Below are 16075 nucleotides of genomic sequence, written 5' to 3' on the forward strand. Positions count from 1 at the left end.
AGCCAGCTACCCCCCCCCCCTCCCACCCAAAGAATGCTGTTAAATTGCTCTTCATGAAATCACAGCAGATCCTGTCTGGGGCCTGTTGCTTTCAATTAGAAGTCCATTTTGAGGGCCTGTACGGCACTATTATGGAAATTGATTATAGCGAAGGCAAACCATCGATTGAGTCCTCACAGGAAACAATTCTTTCTGCTGAAATGATTTGCACTGTTATAGCTGCTTATGTGAACATAAACCTCCCTCCTGGATGGCAGTAAACAAAGACAGTGACAGACAGGATCTTCTGGAGCAACCTCAGAAAATCCTGTCTGGTTGGCAGCCATTTCTTTTGTTAATTTAAAATGAAGAAACAAAAATTCCAGACATTGCAGTGTTACAGTACAGTATGAAATTACACAAAAAAACCTGCAGATTTTTATAGAAATGGGGGGAATACATTGATTTTCTTTCTGTTGGAGCTTCTCAGTTCATCTTAAACAAGTTTTAATCTATATCAAATGGTACACACACTGGGGAAGTCTTTTTTATGGTACACTTTTTGCTACTGTTGGAGATGGAATGTGTATTTGTCTGGTAATATTGTATCCTCACAGACATTAAATCATGCAGCATTATTAATATTTATCAGTTGATCTTTTCAGTAAAAAAATCACTGTTATAATTACTTAAAAACATATGAAACACAAAATCTCAGGTTTAAAAAATCAATATAATATAAGCATATTTAGCAACTGCATCATGATGCGAATGATGTTTGTATTCCATTCAAATGAGTGAATTTTCCCACATGCAGACCTCAACCAATGAAATCTGTCTTTGAGGAATAAGATATACAACGAGCTCCATAATGTTTGGGACAGACACTTTTTTCTTGATTGGCTCTTCACAATTTTAGATTTGTAATCAAAGAATTTTGCAGTGCAGATCCTCAGCTTTTATTACAGGGTATTTGAATACAGTTTGGTTTCACCATGTATTTGGTTTCACCAGCACTTTTTATACATAGTCCCCCCATTTCAGGGCAACATGTTTGGGACAAAAGGCTTCACAATGTGTTTCAGATTAGTCAGGCGTAAGAGAGCTTTCAGCTTTCTAGTCTTGTTTCTAGGCTTTTGATTACCTTTGGAATCTGTTATTGGTGTTTGTCAAGATGAGGACCAGTTTGTAACATTATTAAAAAAGAGAAGACCGGCGAGCTCAATAATCCCTAAGGGCCCAATAGGCCAAGAAAGTCCTCTATAATTGATGACAAAAATATTGTCACCATAATGCAGAAAAACCCCCAAACACCCGTTCGAAAGGTCAGAAACACTCTTTAGGAGGCAGATGCAGATGTGTCAGTGATTACTGTCCACAGAAGACTTCACGTATAGAACTACAGAGGCTATACTGAAAGATGCAAACCACTGGTTAGCCACAAAAAACAGGATAGCTACATGTTACAGTTTGCTAAGAAGTACCTAAAAGGGCCTGGTGAGTTTTGGAAGGTCTTGTGTGGGCAAGAGAAAAGTGTGGAGGCCAAAAGGAACTATCCAAGATCCCAAGCACACCTCCTCATCTGTGAAACATGGTGGTGGGGGTGTTATGATTTGGGCATGTATGGCTGTCATAAATTGATAATGCAACTGCTGATAGCAACAGCAGAATTATGAAGTGTACAGATGCATCTTATCTGCTCAAGTTCAAGCAAATGCATCCAAACTCATTGGATGGCATTTCCATCCTACAGCAAGACAAGGATCTCAAACATACTGTTAAAGGAACAAAGGAGTTCAAAAACTAGAAAAAATATTGACTGGCCAAGTCATGCAACCCATCTAAATCCAAATTATTCTGAAAATAAAACTTCAGGTAACTGAAGCAAGCAGGAGCTGAACATGGCTGCAGTGCAGGCCTGGCAGAGCATCACAGAGAAGATACTCAGCACCTGGTGATATCTATGGGTCACAGACTTCAAGCAGTCATTGCATACAAAGAATAAGTAACAAACTACGTAACATGACGTACTTTCATTTACATAACACTAATATGTCTCAAACATTATGGGAATCTGTGGCATTACAGCACTTTTCACAAAACAGAGGAGAGTCCACCAATCACAGAGTGCATCAGTGACAACCGATAGAACAAGGCTGGCAGTGATTGGCAGATACTATTACAGTAACTTCTGGCGATATAGTAATGCCCAGAGTGGTCCCAGAAGCCGCACCAGAAAGATGAGCTCTGCGACGAAAAAGGTGAAATCATGGTGATTTCATCCCACTGGGGGATCCAGACGGGGTTCACAGCATTCATGTGAACCTCTTGGGGACTCCTGTGGAATACCCCACCCTCCTCCCCTGACAACAGATTGATTGAGTGGAATAATGCTGGCTTGGCAGCCTGTTAAATGGTGAGCTTAGTACAGGCTAACAGTGCAAATTGGCAAAAATGTCTTCGCTGCCCACCCCTGCCTGTCATTCGACAGTTCTCTCCCAGCCCCCCCTCCCCAACTTGATATCGGTATCTACTCATGAACCCCTGTAATATTGCCCCTGCTTGGAACAAGGAAAAGAGTGCATGTGATGACTGGGATCTGAAGTCACTAGGTCAAGTAATGAAGAAGGTTCAATGAATGCCTATGCTTTCATTTAACAAAGAGTATGAAGTATTCCTTACACTCGAGCACTGCCCAAGGATTTCACTTGGCCAGGATGACAATGTCTCATCGTGCACCAGCGACCCCTGCTGGTTGATCAGGCACATGCAAGTCCACTTGTTAAGCTGCACATGAAATGTCTCCCCCCCAATTCGCACCTGTGCGAGCCCCACTGGAGAACTCTGGTGTGACAAGAACAGGTGGCTGACATCACATGTTTTGGAGGTGAGCTCATGCTTTTTGGCACTTTCCTGAGCTGATAGCTGATACTGCAGCAATGAGTGCTGATAAATATGGTGAGGCACTCAAAATCAGAAGCAGAAAAAAAGAGTGAGACCTACGTGCAGCTCAGCAGGAGGAGGGGAATGAACAGGAAGTGGTGATTAAGGAGGATGGTGTCAAAGTGCGTGCTCTATGGAGTGCACACACCACAGGCTGACAGACTCACACAGAGTGACCTCTGTTGGCTGAGCCAAAAAGCAAGGAGCTCTGAGCCGAAATGGCAGCAAGTCAACCTTAAAAAGGTTCATCTCCTGCACTCAGCAACCCCCATGATGCACTTGTGCTCTTTCAGTGCCAACTCACACATTAATTTCCTCTATTACCAGATGCAGCTGAGGCTGTTGCAAGTGTCTACAAAGCCCTTTGTCAAATGCTGTATATGAGGGCTGCAAAACTGCATTGTGAACAAAAACCATTCTCTAGGAATGAGTACAGAACAGAACAAAACATGGTGTGTGTGTGTGTGTATATATATATATAATTCAGAATAAATGTTGTAGGCAGCAATGACATGAATAATTAATTTTGAACCCTGTAGTCACATATTGTATGGACGATTTATATTTTATTTATAATTTAGGGGGAAAAGAAATATTCAGCATTATTTTACAGCAAATGATCAGTAACAAGGTCTGAATGAGGTTAATGTATTGCTGAAAATTAACTTACCTCATTATTGTATTTGCCATCATGTGCAGCGGATACATTTATGTGTTTATTAAATATCATTGTAGCAGATATCATTGCTTTCATTTATTGGATAATGGAGTCGATTAATAGTATTCTATACATACACATAAAGTATAACCCCCAGATTTAACTTATGGGTGACTCATTCTTGAATATGAGAAGTTAAATAATAGTAACAATAATAATAATAATAATAATAATAATAATATTATATTTATTATTATATAATTTTTTTAAATTAAATTAAATATTAAATATTAAATATTTAATTAAAAAACAAAAAAATACTTTTTCAACTCAAAAGAAAAAACAAATGTATCTTACTCACCACACAGATGCCCCAAGTTGAACTGCAACCAGCGCGATGAAAAAATGAATTTGAAAACTAAAAATCTATATTAGCTCAGCTGATGTTTGATTGCCTGCTAGCCAATGAGCAAGCAGCTATATATGTAGCTTTCTAGTTATTTCTAGTTAACATGCTAAATAAAGTCCAAACAATTTAGTATATTTATAAGGGAGTTTATAAGCTTTACATTAAGGACTGCTATCTCATGGGTATAGGTATAGGTTTTTAGGGAATGTTTCACTTTCATTTTAGGGTTTTCTTTTGTTTTGGTACTGCAAAAAATCAGCAGGACCAGGGGTCTTCCTTAATGATGACCCTGAACTATTCACCTCTTCCCCCTGCTGAGCTGTACTGTGACATGAAAGGGCTAATAAATTATACCATTATTAGTGTAGTGTAGTGTAGTGTACTAATTATAATGCTTATCATTAAACCCTTGTGAATTGGAACTGGACTTCAGTGTGGACTGTTGAAGAACTTGGTGAGAGAGGTGAAACATAATCTAACCATCACACTCACACTCACACCGTGATTCTCCTGCCTTCACTGTTAACATGACCAAGGTTTTGCGAGCGAAGCAGTGTGCTTCGCTGAGAGCTGTGGCGGTGCCCCTTTCCCTGCTGTCCCCAGTGTGCCCCTCCAAAATGAGCTCATGTTCTGGCACGTTGGCGGAGCTGCAGACAGGCTGCTTTGTGACGCACGACGGCGACCCTATCCGCTCGGCGACACCCTGGGGCGGCTGGGGAAATCAGAACAGCGGGACGGTGACGATGAACATGAAGAACAAGGATCGGGTTCATTTCGCAGCACAGAGCACACGCCCTGGCGATGCTGTTCCATGCGCGCGTGGGTAACATCATGTTTATGAATATTTCAGTTTTTCAGGGCCAACAGAATATTTGCCTTTTTGAGCACCGTTATTGGGTTAATACAAATAACTGGACCATATAACTGACTGTTCCACCTTATGGGCAGCTATGGATAAAAAAGGCTCATGAATGGCCTACACCTGTCGCAGACCGTGGGGCCTTTAACAATGCAATTAACAACCCCCACCCACCTATGCATGTACACAAAAATGAGCTCAACCGTTACAGCATAAACACACACACACACACATTGTACACAGAGTAAGCAGAATAGATGTCAATACAACAAAGCTTATTCTTATGGCACACCAAAGTATTATAGTGGCTGCGCTACCCCATGTAATGCTGCATCTTTGGAACACAGGACATTTCAAAATGAGCATTTACACTAATTCTCTTGTGTTTTGATTAAAAAAAACTCACAATGACCTGCTAACATGAAAAGGAACCCATTTGAATTTTCATATACAATTGGCTAATTATTAATTTATTAAATTTAGTAAATAGTTATTTTATTAATAAACACAATCAGATTTCATCATAAAAATTAAATTTCTTCAATTTTGGTTGGGCTAGCAGAGAATACCATGATGGCCCAGACAACCCGCCAGGGCTCTATAATGTCAGCACATGTCAACGTGCTCTTATTTGGCCTGTTAACAGTCCGAAAAGGGATTCTGACACAGGGCAGATCTCGAATCGCGATCTGTGAGCCTGCTTCACCCCCCCGCCCCCTTTATTGACCAATGAGACAGGTGAGCTAAAAGACGGGCTAAAATCAATTCCCACTCTTCTCACATTCCAGGATAAGGGGCTGGAGGTGCTGTTTCTCGCCCTTCCCGCATCCATCACCTGGGAAGAACAGACTCCACTGCTCTGATCCCCATACATCACATCAGGCAGGGTGCTAAATCACAAACCTTAACGTGTGCTATTATTTGGGAACATCCAGCCTTTAAACACTGCCGTTTGCATGCATGCACATGCTCACACGCACATGCACGGACATGCACGCACGCAAGTACACATGCATCTCCATATACATGGATGTGAATAAACATGCATGCATGCAGGCACAAGCAACCGTTATCTTTCACCAATGTACTTCCCCTGTCTTGCAGCAAATCAAATGCTTCAGTCTGCACTGACGAGAGCATTAATCCCCAAATGCCAAGGCTCAGCAGCGACTGACTGCCGAAAATAATTCTCCAAAGTCAAAGGACCGTAATGGCCTGTTTATCAGGGTGTCAGTCTTTTCTAAGGCTACCCAGATGTTATTTACTTTAGAGCTGACAGAGAGAACAGGTGTGGATGTGAATTTAAAAATGTATCTATGGTTGAGTGATGGAAGTTTTGTTCTGGGAAGAAGGCTGCAGGAATAGCAGGACACCCACAGCCGGAAAGGTGTTAAAGATGAATTGCACTTACCACGGAGAGCAAGCGCTCAAGTTGGGGTCTTAAAAAGAAAATTGCTTTCAGTTAAAATGCAATAGAGATCTATTACAAAGTCAATTTCCAAAACCGAACAAGAAACAGCAGGAACAGAAATTTCAAGAGAGGACGCCCTGGGTCACTTCCAAAGGGGATAGCCAGCCCAAAAAATATGCTCCTTTCATAGCCTGATAACATAAGTGCTACACATTCCATCCTTTCCAGCGATGACCTGTGTTGGTGTAACAGCCTGGAAATGGCCAACCTGCTCTTCTGCACCCCTGTAAGGCCAACGGCTAGTAGCCACATTTCTCGAAATGAAGCTTGAGGGATTGGGGCCTGTATTCTTTGCCTCCTGCAACAGGCTCCCTGACTCAACACATTCATGGTGGTTTTCAGCAATCTCAGTGCTTCAGAAATGGAATCCCCCCCCTTTTCCTTGCGACCCAAACGCAACTCTCTGCCGCCTCCTCACCTTGCAGCATCTGCCCTTCACACCCTCATCCTCAAAGGCGTGGCCAGACTGTGGGGCACCAGGGAGAGCAGGCCAAACCAGAGGGCCCGTTTTGATGGCACCGTGCCAGGACTGATGTGAGGATAGTAGCTTTAGAAGAAATAACAAGGAGGTCAATCAGCAGGCCATGGCCAAACCCTTGGACACAGAACACCATGCTCACATCTAAGGAACACCAAACCCCACCTCCCACTTTCATATCTTGTGGTCTCTTTCATGAGACTATGTTCATACTGTCAGCCGGTAAGAATGCTTTTTTTGTTTGCTTCTGCTAAAATGAATTCAGGGCCACGGAATGAGATAGCACCCAGCTTTGGCAATGGCATAGTGATAGTGTTGCTGAACAGATTTTCTGTTTGACTGGTAAGCATCAATCTGTTCAGAGGGCATTACTTCTGGATCAACTGTAATCTTCCACGCTCCCTCACACTTGATGGATTGTCAGATGATCTGGCCCATTGCAAATTTCATTTATCCGAAAGAAAAGATAGTATTCACACAACAGCCATAGCATTGCCTGAATATTGCATACAATCAGAAAGTTTTTGTTTTATATATTGGCAAAAACTTTTCTTCACTTGCCCAGTTACTGAGAGATAATAGGCTTACTGTAGAAATAAAGATACTCAAGGCAAAACTTGGTGTTTGTTAAACTTTGCCATTTCTAATTATCTACTTCATACCAATGAAAGATGAAAGCACACAGAGTACAAGAGTACACACCCTCACTGACAATGGTGTTACATAAATACCGTCAAACTGAATTTAGCAAAAGCCAAGAGAGGGGGAGGCAGGAGATCACTGTTTGGCAGCTGCCGCTGCTTGTACCTTTATGTGTTTGTGCACTCAGTGTGAGCAACAGAATGCCACAAAAAGACAGACTTTGCTCAGTTGTGAGTAGGACCAAGAGAGAACTTGATAGCGAAGCAATGACGCAAACATGCTAAGATATGTAGATTATTGTTTTAGATTGAACATTTTTGTGGATATTTTGAATTTTATGACATTGAAATAAACAATTCAAAGTAATAAACACATATTGTACACAACAGAAAGACACTAAGAATAGAATGTTACCCGGAGTGCACAAGGGTGCATGAAAAGTTTTATGAAAACAAAATCATTAAATTATTCTAAATTATTTTTTATGTGAAGATGATAGGCCTTGAGTATATCTCACACTGTCTGGTGCCAGTACACCAGTAAGCAAGTTGATTTGTTGAGGAACTTCTTGCTACTGGATACAACTTCCATGTCCCTCCCAGAAGACAGGGTAAAATTTAGCTGGACAGCTTGCACTGTGAACCAAGGGAAGCACTACCAGTCTATGAGAGAGATTTCATTTGCACTTTCCATTTAAGGGATTTGTGCAGAATCCATAACAAACACGGTTTGATTTTGTTCACTGTCAAATATGTGGTTTTAATAGCACAGACATGTTAAAACAAATAACTAATCTTAAGTGTCATCTCTAAGGAAGAATGTGCTGTTCCCATGATTGCCTCAAGCCTTCTTACTGTAATGAAATTTTAAGCCACACGATGGTTCATCTTAAAACATTTTATATTCACAAATAAACAAAAGGCTATGATATATGATAGTAAACCAGTGGTTACTACCAAGCTGTGGTGTTGCTTTAAACCGATAATGTCAGTTAGACCTCATTTTTTTGTCCTGCTCTCACAGAAATCTCACAATAAGTTTTTAAAAATTCTGTGTTCAGCCCTACATTGATACTGCTGTATTGTATGGGATGCAAAGTTAATGAAATTACACACGATGCCCTCAAGCAATTTTGCCTACATCGCAAACAAAGAGGATACTGGCATTGTGACATCAGGTTCAACCCTTGCTTTGAGTTGTCTAATATGTTGATGCTGAACATATTTGTACTAAATTTGCCTGCATATTGTATCTACATTGAATTCAAGACTAGACAATTGTGCAACCAGGAATTTATACTGTACTGTTAAAAGTATCCTAAAAGTAGTTCCACACAAACTTTGACGTCATGAAAGGCTAAATCGCAGGCATGCTCAACCTTTGTGGGAGCTGCCAGTTACAAGACAGCAATAATTTGGGGGATCATCCGGCAGAGATAGTGTATAATTGCGAAGGAGGAGACCATCAATCATGCATTACTCATGCTGGGAGAACAGGATGATTATAACGGTAGATCTATGGTAGTCAAGCTGTGTTCACAGCTAAAACAGTCCCTGGGTGTCCCTGCGATAGGTTGCTTGTAGTCAGAGCAGCATCCTCAGGTTTGGGGCAGTGATGAATAAGGGGTTGTAGAAGTTTTCACCACATATCCTGCCAACTTCTCCTATCCTCTCCCCTCGACGTAAATACAGAGAGGCTACGAGATAGATATTTAGTTCACTGGTAATTGAAAAAAAACAAGAGGGAGGTGGCATCCTGCCAGCTGAAAGGCGTTTAATAGAGGTATAGACAAAGGCGTTGAGAACAAAAAGGCTAAAAAAAAAAAACACCCCAGATTTATGATGCTGATTTAGAGGACTTATTAAGTGTTTTCAGCATTGGCTTAGAACTAAATCCTCATGCAGACTGTAACGGAGCGAACCTTCCGTTCCTACTATTTTTTAAACGAATGGGTTATTAGCTCCTGCTCTTGGTAGCGGTTGTTTGGCGCGAGTAGGCCGCTTTTATAAATGAAGTGCGCACCATTTATGTATGCTTGCCGGTTTGTCAATTAAAACACATTCGCTACTGTACAACTGTTCATCACCATAATATACTGCTAGCAACTTAAACATACACATATCTGGTTTCAAACATTACATTTATTTATTTTAGTATCCCGTGTTCGCTCAACTTAATTATAGGAACTGCTACTAACCGTTAATTGTTCGTTTGTTTGTTCCATCCATGTTCAAACTGGAATGACGTAAACCGAATGTCACGATTCTGTGTAATTTTACTGGACGCCGTGGACAAGAACATTTAGCTATTTTAGACAGGGGGAGACCGTAATGTGTATTCCATAATATTTTCCGGTAATTAGATGGGTGCTTATTAGATATAGAGTACCAACTGATAATATAATATAATGATTTATATGTGTAAAAACGTACTGTCATTTCTTCTGTGAGATAACTGAATATTGTATGCAAATGGTATAGTCTGGATGAGTGTATGGTATAGAAGCAGGTCATTGGCAGTCAGTAGGCTAGTGTGGCAGATGGGGTGCCTAGTTGTGTAGGTAAGTGTAATTGATGTGCTGATTTTTTGTTTTGTTTTGTATATTATGTATATACATGTTTTATAATAGTTGGGGGCACTTTTGTAAATAAAACACCCCACTTGGCTTGCACTAGTTTGAGTCATATCTCGAAATTCACTGCAAAATCCGCTGACCAAACATCCGTAACACAGACACTGATCCAAGACACAGCAGTAGCAATGTTAGCCTACTCTGCACTGCCCATGCTGAAGCCAAATGCATTTCCATTTTGTTCTCATTTTGAACCCGACTGCTGCAAGCGAATGTGCAGCTGACGCAAGCTCTCACAGTCATGGTCTCCCTCACTTATCACACGCACAACTGTGATTGCCAGTTATACATTTTGTTGACCTGCTGTTGTGCTGACTTTTTAAACTTTTTCTTTTATTTTATTTTTTTATTTATAGATGGAGACATTTCTTGTTGTCTAAAGGCAGATAACATTTGACCACAGGCCATTTTCTTCATTCAAACCTTGAGTCATAACTGTAGACACATATCCAGATGTAGTTACACACAAAGAATGGTAATTTCTCAGTAAAATATGTAGCAGTGAGAAATGTCAAAATAAGCGTAGGCTTAATAAAATGAGGCAAAAAACCAGTTGTTCTGATTTGTTATTCTTTATTCAAGTGTCCAAAAAACAAACAAAACAACTTACAAAAGATGGATTTTACATTGCTGGGAAACCACCATGAGAGCTAAAGATAAAACTATCACTATATAACATATCAGTGCCATTGCAGAGATGCCTGTCATGAAACAAAGGGAGAGAATGGTTGTTTGAAAAAAAAAAAAAAAAAAAAAAAAACAACCAAAGTAAAGACTGAAAAGGTGGGATTTCCTCTTGTGGAAACCACTAGTGCTCTGATCTTTCTGGCCCAGTGGGGTAGGTTGTTCCACCACTGGGAAACAAAGGTGGTGTGTTGAGATTCAGTCTTTAAATATGTAAGTCTGTATGTGTGCACAAATGTGTGTCCATAGAGAAAATATCACCCAGAATGCAAATTCATTGATCATTTCTGTGCCAAACCAATTTAGGCCTGGCTGAAACACCTGGTACAGGCAGTAATAACAAGCCCTCCTTATAAAGCATGCTTTTTTGGATAATGCAGTCCGAAATACAATTTACAGCACACTTTCCACCGCACTCTCCCCACATTTCTGAAAGCATGTCTGAACACATGAACGTCTATTGAAAGTAGCATGGGGAACTCCATTGTGTGAATGAGTCAGACTACATGAATAAAGAATCATACAAATGACAATTTCATGTTCTAGTTTAGAGAGCTATTTTTGAAGGCTGGTCCCTTTATTGTCCCTGTATGAAAACGGGGACAGCTCCTCGACGAGCCAGTGCCCAGTCGCTCTCTCGGCCCATGGACCCCTGCCACTGTGTTCGTTACAGTGTCTAACTGCACCTTGCAAGCTCTCCAGAAGGCCTGGACAAAGACCACATATCTGCCATCCTCAGCAAGCAGGGACATTATACATATAAGTTCTGGTGCCATTTTCACTCAGTGAAAACCTATGAGATTACATCAAACAGATAAAGAAAAAAGGGGAAAAAATCTCCTATGTTGTCCCTGCAACAACAACAATAGCAACAAAATAACAGCAACTGAAACAAAAGCAACAAAAAATCCTCAGCTGCTGTTTGAAGTTGAAAACTGGAAGGAAAATATCAAGTGAACCATGACCTTGGGCGAGGCACTCTGCTTGGCTGCCAGATCACATGGGCATAAATTATTAATGACTGGTTTTGCTTGCTGTCCCTTTACAGAACATTTTTTGTTCCATCTATAGTATATCTGTAGCGAACATATAATCATATGGGATATGCACTGTACGTGACTGGGAAGCTTATTCACCAAGCAGGACTAACAATGCTGAAATATTAAAGTGCAAATATGATGACTGTATTATTTATCAGATTGGCAGCTGATATATTGTACTACTGCAGGTTCTACACAGAGCCATTCAATTAATAATTTTACCTTTTTATTATTTACTATTATTTTATACATTGTTTATGTAGTCTCTAGCGATCAGTAATGTCAACATCGAAAATGACAAAAAACTGATAGCAATACATTTTATAAAAAATGTTTATGCAAACAAGCGAAGGAATGAGTCAACAAAAGACTCGCTGCAATTGCTTTTCTATTGTTTGGCATAGCCAGGGAAATTTTAGTTGACAAATACATTGAGTAACACTTTATTTGAACTACACATCATGAAGTATAAATAACTGTCATAAGCGTGGAGTAACATGTTCTATAACCAGTCATGATGACAACACTTTATGACCAATGCGAAAAAATTAAAAAAAACATATAACTTTTTGCTGTATACATGATGACTGTGTTATGAAATTGGCCATATGATGTAATACACAGCCATGACTTATCATGCTTATGCCAGTTACATGATTTATGGCATATAGTTTAAATATTATCATTCAGGTAAGGGGTTTCTGTGCATTATATTATACTGTATGGTAGGCTGCATGTGGGAACCCTAACAAAAACATCATGTTGACTTCACCTTTTCACATGTGAATTCAAATATTCACATGTGAAAAGAAAAGGACACATGAACTGTTTTTTTTTTACATGTAAATGAAATTTTCCACATGCAAAAACGAAACGTGACATGAAATAATGTGAAATTCTACATTTTCACATGTAACGCACTTTTTAAAGGTGAAATACAATTTTCACATTTTCACACTTTCACTTGTGGTTTTTGGGCACATGGATTTTGAACACATTTTTTTTTTCATAAGGGAAGTTGAAGCACAATTAATTGAGAGGACAAGCTCATATGACAGAACAACATGCTTGCCTTCACTCAGCCCTATTGCAAATTGGATTTAAAAAGAAGACAGCATAAGAAATGAATATTTTTTTTCTCTTTTTTGTTCTGTGGAAAGGAAATGTACAATAAGCAAAGGAAAGAGTTCAAGAACACTATGAAAGTGTGAATATTTACTTCTGGATCATGTAAAAAGTACAAACAAAAATAATATTTAATGGCACAATCAAACCTTAAATCAGCACATAAATATGAGCTATTTGTTTCCACATAAATGAACTGCCATATTAGATGGTGCTAATTAGGAAATTGCTCCCAGCTTGTGTATGAGCACTTCTAAAGGAATGAACAAACGGAAGCAGAGAAAACACGAAGCAGACATGGTGCTTCAGAATGGCTGTGAATTTAGAAGAGCTCTGCATTCCCTCAGCGTAATGTCTGTTTGTTGGTTTGTCTCTGTCTTATTCAAGGTACTTCTTCTTTGCTGTTGTGCATTAGGAATATAATTTGTGTTTACACGTCCGCCTGAAGACAATTTAATTTTATGCTTCCTGCTTAGTTCTAATACTTTTGTTTTGTTATGCACACAAGCACACACACGCACACACATACTGTACACACACAAGTGTGCGCGCACACACACACACACACACACACAGACATGTAGTATTTTTAAGAAATTATAAAAGTAGAAAAAAAGAAAACAAGAAAAAACATAAAAACAAGACTTACTGAGAAATGAATGGTTGAAAATGGCATTTTGTAGTAGATCAGTAGATCTGAAGTATGTAGATCAACTGACAAAACCTAGTCTATTGTAAAATGAAAGGGGATTTTGGCTCAGAAGCGCTGCATGATGTGTCATCAGTAATGTTACTTTCCACAGCAAACCACCCACCACATAACCATCACGCAGAGGGAAATCACTAACTATTTACAGCAGTGGGAAAGCATAGAAAGTGATGAAGCAAAGGCTCATGGGTAATGTGACACTCTAGTTTAATTCTGTCACTGAGCAAATGGGAATGCCCCCATCTGTCAAATGCAGCTCTTCAATCAGTCATCAGCTAGTCAATCAATCATGTAAAGCAGCCTGCATGAGGGCATTGAGCATTGTGAGTATTGTGCATAGCATATTACAGAAAAAGTAGAACGGCATCATTTCACGGAGAGCATTTCTAGGTTACCAAAAATGAAAATGAATGTCAGAATATTGATGTCAACAAAATCTGGATGAGACAGAATGATTGAGACTAGACAAAAATATAGAACGTGATGTGTGAACTAGAGCACGCTGTCTGTTGTATGATACAGTCCTGACCAAATTCAGCCATGGGATGAGTAACTGCCGAAATAAAGGCCAGGATAGACATTAATAGAATAAAAAGAATGATTCAGGCACTGTGGGGCAATTTGAGAAACCCATAAATCTGATGTATGGCATGTACAGGACAATAATGAGACATCATATCTGTGAAGAAAAGGCTGACACAGGGACACACTGCTGGGCCCTCTTTTATGGTCACACACTTCATTCAGCCCTTACTAAGAAGAGGAGAAAAAAAAAACGGTAACAGAGCTGGTGGAGGAACCGCTGAACCGTTCAATTCAACCACCATCGCCGCAGAGATTGTGTACAAGAGATCTCCATGGCAAAGAGCATTACCACGGTAACCTCCTGTCACGACTGATGAATTGCCCACGCATGCCGCCTGCAGAGCACCCTGAGAAATTCATTGGCGTACACTTCCCTGACAATGCTCTCGTGCCTTTTCTACCATAGCCTTTTATGGGCACAGTACAAGCAATTAGACAGCAACCCAGAACCTGCTTCAGAAAGGTTTATACAAGACTTTATGTAGAGGAAATTAATGAGTTTTTCAGGCCTGAATGACGAAGAGAAAAAGTCTGTTAGATTTTCTTTCTTTCATTTTTGGCTAAATTAAATATTTTTAAAATATCCATTCGCCTACTTCCTAAAAGAATCTCAAAGGGCATTCTGTGGAAACTGAGCTGTCTATGTTCTCTGTTACTGTCGCATTGTTACTGCAATGGTCTTTTGTACTAAGGATTGTATTATCAACATAGATTTATTTATAAATGTGTGAGTGTGTGTGTGTGTAGTGTGTTCTCGTGACTCAATACATATGCATAAAGAAGACTACTACTTCTCCAAAATGCACTGTACTAATTATATTCGCTTCTTCTGCAGGGGTGAACAGTCAAATCTTTCCACTGAGCCTCTGTTAATCCTTTTATGTCTGTTTGCTTTTGACAAGTACAATGTTTCTGGAGCCTGGTGTCCTATTTGTGAGCAGCAAAATGGTGTTGGTTCTGAATTTTCAAATATGAAGCTGTTCAGTTCTGAATGCCTCTCTGATTGTACCACACACAAGGTCTCCCAGGCAGCCTGTCCAGCTAAAGCACTAGCCCTTTGACCCCATGGCCAGGAATGGCATGTCACTACAGTGCCAACTGTGGCCAGGAATTTTTGGGGTGGCCCACACTTACTCACTGTATCCCCCAGGCAGCAAGGGTTGATTGGTAGGGTATTCACTGCTGCATTGCACATGAGCACCTCCTCTGCTCGATTGTACCCTTGCAGTATGCTGCTGCAATGGGAGCCCTTACAGTCATATTGCAGTATATTTCAAAATATATGTGGACTTTTAGTAAAAAATAATAACACATTTCTTTCACAATAATGTTTTTCTTTAAAAAAGTGCATAGCTATTTGTGAGCAACAATAATTATCACACTTGGCCAAACATTGCAGTTGTGATTGGACATTTAACATTGTTGAGAAAGAAGATAAAAGGATTGTATCATGAAATTTAGCTGTTGAATTGACTGTGTGATGCTGATGTGACACATGCAATGCCCAGTGTCAGCATCCATCAGTGTACCAGCCAACTCTATGTGTTACCAAACAGAGGATCATTTTTTATAAGATGTGCTCAATACTACACTCAAACCTGAGGTGTGACAAGAAAACAGGGTACTTCTGGACTTATTGTTGAAAGGGCATTTTGAGTTGAGTTCATGGATTGAGTTTGCAGGAGTTTTGGTGTAAAAGGACAATTTACTCTATGATTAGGTATTCCATCGACTGAATTTTGGATAGTTCTCTTAAATCGTATCTTGAATCATTAAATCATAGGGATTTCATCAAGAGGCATCTTGTACTGAACATTAAAGTTTAATAACATCTGGAACCCCAGAGCGAGATACACAGAAA

General features: G+C 39.8%; 1 protein-coding gene across 1 annotated transcript in view; it reads right to left on the reverse strand.

Annotated features, from left to right (window-relative positions):
• kcnj6 (potassium inwardly rectifying channel subfamily J member 6) overlaps positions 1-9700 on the reverse strand; it is a 72420-nt gene extending 62720 nt beyond the window's left edge. Inside the window, exons 1-2 of the mRNA XM_064351229.1 lie at positions 9637-9700; positions 6738-6866 (exon numbers count right to left, since the gene is read on the reverse strand). Of these exons, the coding sequence (XP_064207299.1) occupies positions 6738-6866; positions 9637-9663 (156 nt within the window). The 5' untranslated portion in view covers positions 9664-9700. The remainder of the gene's footprint in view (positions 1-6737; positions 6867-9636) is intronic.
• Between the last annotated feature and the right edge of the window lie 6375 nt (positions 9701-16075).

The sequence above is a fragment of the Anguilla rostrata genome, chromosome 9 (genome assembly GCF_018555375.3).
Source record: "Anguilla rostrata isolate EN2019 chromosome 9, ASM1855537v3, whole genome shotgun sequence".
In the NCBI taxonomy this organism is placed as follows: Eukaryota; Metazoa; Chordata; class Actinopteri; order Anguilliformes; family Anguillidae; genus Anguilla; species Anguilla rostrata.